The 4,862-nt window shown below is 43.7% G+C and overlaps 1 protein-coding gene across 1 annotated transcript; it reads left to right on the top strand.

Moving 5' to 3' along the window:
• Positions 1 to 282: 282 nt before the first annotated feature.
• Positions 283 to 1,407, top strand: LOC139422170 (interferon a3-like). The gene is made up of 5 exons (XM_071173326.1): positions 283 to 432; positions 591 to 662; positions 824 to 973; positions 1,113 to 1,211; positions 1,318 to 1,407. Exons 1-5 carry the CDS (start codon positions 283 to 285, stop codon positions 1,405 to 1,407), a joined length of 561 nt encoding a protein of 186 aa, XP_071029427.1.
• Positions 1,408 to 4,862: the final 3,455 nt, after the last annotated feature.

Here is a 4,862-nt window from a genome sequence, read left to right as displayed (position 1 = left end):
ACTGTCAGGTATGAAAGCGCCTGTCTACCGGGACTTCCACCTTTCACTTTCGGAACACCTTTCAAAATCTTTGTATAAAATATCGACACAGATTGCAGCATGACAGAACTCTGGATTTCGAGAAGAGGGTCGATCAGGAAGGACACTATCTCTTTGTCCTTTGAGGAAAACTTATTTTTTTCCGGAATTATACAAAGTATAGGCTGTCTTTCGGAAGTCTGCCTAATTTTGCACCTCGGTTGATAGCGAACAGTCAGCGAACTACAGTACACCTACGATAAAATGGGTTCAATAAGCTTTTGGATGTGCTTGATCCTGACGATTTGCACCTGGCATAAAACCTTCGGATGCACTTGGATGAGGACACTTCCTAAGTCTCGGAGCATGTTCCAAGTGTTCAGCAACAACACCATAACGGTGCTTCGTGAAATGGTAGGATACTGTAATGTTTATTCACTTGTTCCTGGTCATTGAGCAGTTGTCATCTATTCAACATTTAATGTGCTGCTGCGTTTCATTTGATTCAGTTACTCGTTTATGTATACAATAATAATATTGCAATCATTTGATTCTATTTTTTGCCATCTCAGGGTCATGTGGTCTCTCGAGAACCTCGTATTACTTTCCCTTACGAGGAATACAGACATGTCGATCATTTCAAGGTAAGACATATGCATAGCCTACACTATTTAAAAAGGGTTTTGGTTCAACGTTTTTTCTCATAGTGTAGGCCATATAATTAGGTATTAACGAATATGCAAAATTTGCTATACTTTTCTGATATTCATAAGGCATGTACTAAAACAAATCACTCTTCTTCTAGGATGACGACAAGATTGTCTTCATTTCGCAAACTCTGAACGCTATAGAGAAATTGTACAGAAGTGATAACTATGATTCTTTCTGGGACCAGAAAGTAGTTGACGAGTTTATGATTGACCTGCATCGCCAGACCTTGGAGCTGGACCAATGTGTAAGTCTATGTGATTTGTGATTTACTATTAACATTAATGCCAAAAGGCAAACATTATCCTATATTTTTTAGATCGCTGTATAATGTGATTTAAACGAATCATAACATAACATTAATGACTTATATTTTGTTCCAACAGGTAAAGGCTATAAGAGCTACACTACCAAAATCTGACAAAGAAGTGAACAAAAATATGAGCCTTCACTTCAAATTCCTGAAGAATTACTTGAAACGCGAGGTATGTCAATTTGTCTTACCAAGAGAGTGCATTCACCAAATAAGGATATGTGATGACACAACATGTGTCTATTCTAAAATATTACATGTGTGTTTCGTTCATGCAGGAATACAGCGCAAGCGGCTGGGAAGGCATAAGGAACGTGGTGCTGAAACACATGCTAAGACTAGTCACAATAATATTGACTAACCAATGAGCCTCGTGTGTGTGTAGAGATTATTTATTTATACTTCTTTTTTTTCAACTATTTATTTACACGGTTATTTTTATATATGTTTTATTTATTTATTATGTGAATTCACAACTCTGCGAAGTAAAACACATTTTATACTGAATAATGTATTATGTGCTAGGTATTTTTAAGCTATAGAAAATGTAACAACGTTTTCATGCATTGATTTTTGTATTTATGAAGACCATTGCATACTGTATTTATTATTGCAACAATATTGGAAACGTTCGTTATTGTAACGATTAAATACATTTGAAATAAACTAATGTGACCTCTAACAGCTGAAATATATTTTTAATCTAACATATTTACATATGGGCCTAATAAAAAGGTCCTTAGATAGGCCTGATAATGTCACACAGTGTTGTTTTGTCTTAACTTGAAGACTGATGATATCACACAACCCGTGCATAATGGCTGGGAAACCCTTTAAATGCGTCCACAGTGGAGGCAAGATAAGAAGACATTTCAGCACCATGGCAAACAAACAGACAGGAACGGACATGATTACAGCAATCCTGAATGAATCGTGAATAATGATTAGTGAGAAAGTTAAAGACGCACAAATATCATACCCCCAAGACATGCTAACAGCATTACAGTAACTGCCGAGGTTTGCATTTTTTTGGAGATGGGGTATGATATTTCAAATCAAATCAAACTTTATTTGTCACATGCACCGAATACAACAAGTGTTGACCTTACCGTGAAATGCTTACTTACAAGTCCTTACCAACAGTGCAGTTCAAGAAGAGTTAAGAAAATAGTTACCAAATAAACAAGTAACAAATAATTCAAAGCAACACAATAAAATTAACAATAACTAGGAAATGTACAGGGGTACCGGTTCTGAGTCAGTGTGCCGGGGGTACAGGTTAGTTGAAGTAATTTGTACATGTAGGTAGGGGTGAAGTGACTATGCATAGATATTAAACAGCGAGTAGCAGCAGTGTACAAAACAAATGGAGGAGTGGGTGTCAATGTTCTGGCCATTTGATGAATTGTTCAGCAGTCTCATGGCTTGGGGGTAAAAGCTGTTAAGGAGCCTTTTGGTCCTAGACTTGGCGCTCTGGTACCGCTTGCCGTGCGGTAGCAGTGAAAACAGTCGATGAATTGAGCGACTGGAGTCTCGGACAATTTCATAGGCTTTCCTCTGATACTGTCTATTATTATATAGTTCTCGAAAGGCAGAAAGCTTTGCCCCAGTGATGTTCTGGGCCGTACCAACTACCTTCTGTAGCGTCTTACGGTTAGATAAAGACCAGTTGCCATACCAGGCGGTGATGCAACCGGTCAGAATGCTCTCGATAGTGCAGCTGTAGAAATGATTGAGGATCTGGGGACACATGCCAAATCCTTTCAGTCTCCTTAGGGAGAAAAGGTTTTGTCGTGGCCTCTTCACGACTGTCTTTGTGTATTTGAACCGTGATAGTTTTCTGGTGATCTGTACACCAAGGAATTTGAAACTCTCGATCTGCTCCAATACAGCACCATAGATGTTAATGGGGGTCTGTTTGGCCCGTGTCAGTGATTGGGTGCAGAGATTAGCGGAGTCAGGCGCAGGACACAGGTTTGAGCAACACAACTGAGTTTACTCACAAAAATTCTAGCAATATTTCAAATAGGAAAATACATACAAACTAACACCTACAACAACCACTAAGACACCAACAATCATGGACAGAACAGAAATGTATGCCAGAGGGTTAAATAAGGAACCTGATATGGGAATTGAAACCAGGTGTGTGTAATACAGACAAAAGAAAACGAAAATGAAACATGGATCGGCGGTAACTAGAAAGCCGGTGACGTCGACCGCTGAACACCACCTGAACAAGGAGAGTGGCCGGTTTCGGCGGAAGTCGTGACAGTACCGCCCCCAGACTCTAGATGTGAATTGGGGACCCCAATCAGAAACTATATCCTCAGGCACCCCGTAGTGCCGGATTACGTGGGTGAACAGGGCCTCCGCAGTTTGTAGAGCCATTGGGAGACCGGGCAAAGGAAGGAGGCGGCAGGACTTAGAAAACCGATCCACAATGACCAGGATCGTGGTGTTTCCCCGCGACGGGGGAAGATCCGTCATGAAATCCACCGATAGGTGTGACCGCGGTCGGTGTGGAATGGGAAGGGGTTGTAATTTCCCTCGGGGCAGATGTCTAGGTGCCTTGCACTGTGCGCATACCGAACAAGAGAAAACATAAACCCTCACGTCCTTAGCTAAAGTGGGCCACCAGTACTTCCCAGCAAGGCAGCACCCCGTCCGACCGATGCCAGGATGACCAGAGGAGGGTGACGTGTGAGCCCAACAGATCAAACGATCGAAGACATCAAACGGAACGTACAGACGCCCAGCTGGACACTCAGGGGGAATGGGCTCTGCATGTGACGCCCGCTCGATGTCTGCGTCCACCTCAACAGCCAACAGCTCCCGGTCCCCCACATCATAGTTTCGCTCCACCGGGCTGAGCTTCTTCGAAAAGAAGGGGCGGAGCTTTGGTGGCGTACCCGAGCGCTGAGACAGCTCAGCTCCTATCCCAGCCTCGGACGCGTCCACCTCTACTATGAATGCCAAGGAGGGATCAGGATGAGGCAGTACGGGAGCCGAAGTAAACAGAGCCTTCAGGTGACCAAAAGCCCTGTCCGCCCCAGCTGACCACTGCAGTTGCACCGGTCCCCCCTTCCACAAGGAGGTAATGTGAGCCACTACCTGACCAAAACCCCGGATAAACCTCCGGTAGTAGTTGGCAAACCCTAAGAACTGCAGCACCTCCTTTACCGTGGTTGGAGTCGGCCAATTACGCATGGCTGAAATGCGGTTATTTTCCATCTCCACCCCTGACGTGGAAAAGAGGTACCCTAGGAAGGAAGGAGACGGACTGTTGGAAGAACAGACATTTCTCCGCCTTGACGTATAGGTCATGTTCCAACAGTCGACCAAGCACCCTGCGCACAAGGGACACATGCTTGGCGCGAGTAGCAGAGTATATTAGAATGTCATCTATATACACCACTACACCCTGTCCGTGCAGGTCCCTGAAAATCTCATCCACAAAGGATTGGAAGACTGATGGAGCATTCATTAACCCATACGGCATGACGAGGTACTCATAGTGCCCAGAAGTGGTACTAAGTGCCGTCTTCCACTCATCCCCCTCCCCCCGGATACGCACCAGGTTGTAAGCGCTCCCGAGATCCAATTTTGTGAAGAAGCGCGCCCCGTGCAATGACTCTGTCATACTGGCGATGAGAGGTAGCGGGTTACTGTATTTTACCGTAATCTGATTTATACCTCGATAGTCAATACACGGGCGTAAACCTCCATCCTTCTTCTTCACAAAAAATAAACTTGAGGAGGCAGGTGAAGTGGAAGGCCGAATGTATCCCTGTCCCAGAGATTCAGCGACATATGTTTTCAT

The sequence above is a fragment of the Oncorhynchus clarkii genome, chromosome 12 (assembly GCF_045791955.1).
Source record: "Oncorhynchus clarkii lewisi isolate Uvic-CL-2024 chromosome 12, UVic_Ocla_1.0, whole genome shotgun sequence".
Classification (NCBI taxonomy): domain Eukaryota; kingdom Metazoa; phylum Chordata; class Actinopteri; order Salmoniformes; family Salmonidae; genus Oncorhynchus; species Oncorhynchus clarkii.
The sequence above is the reverse complement of the archived record's forward strand: the minus strand, read 5'-3'. Positions and strand labels throughout refer to the sequence as shown.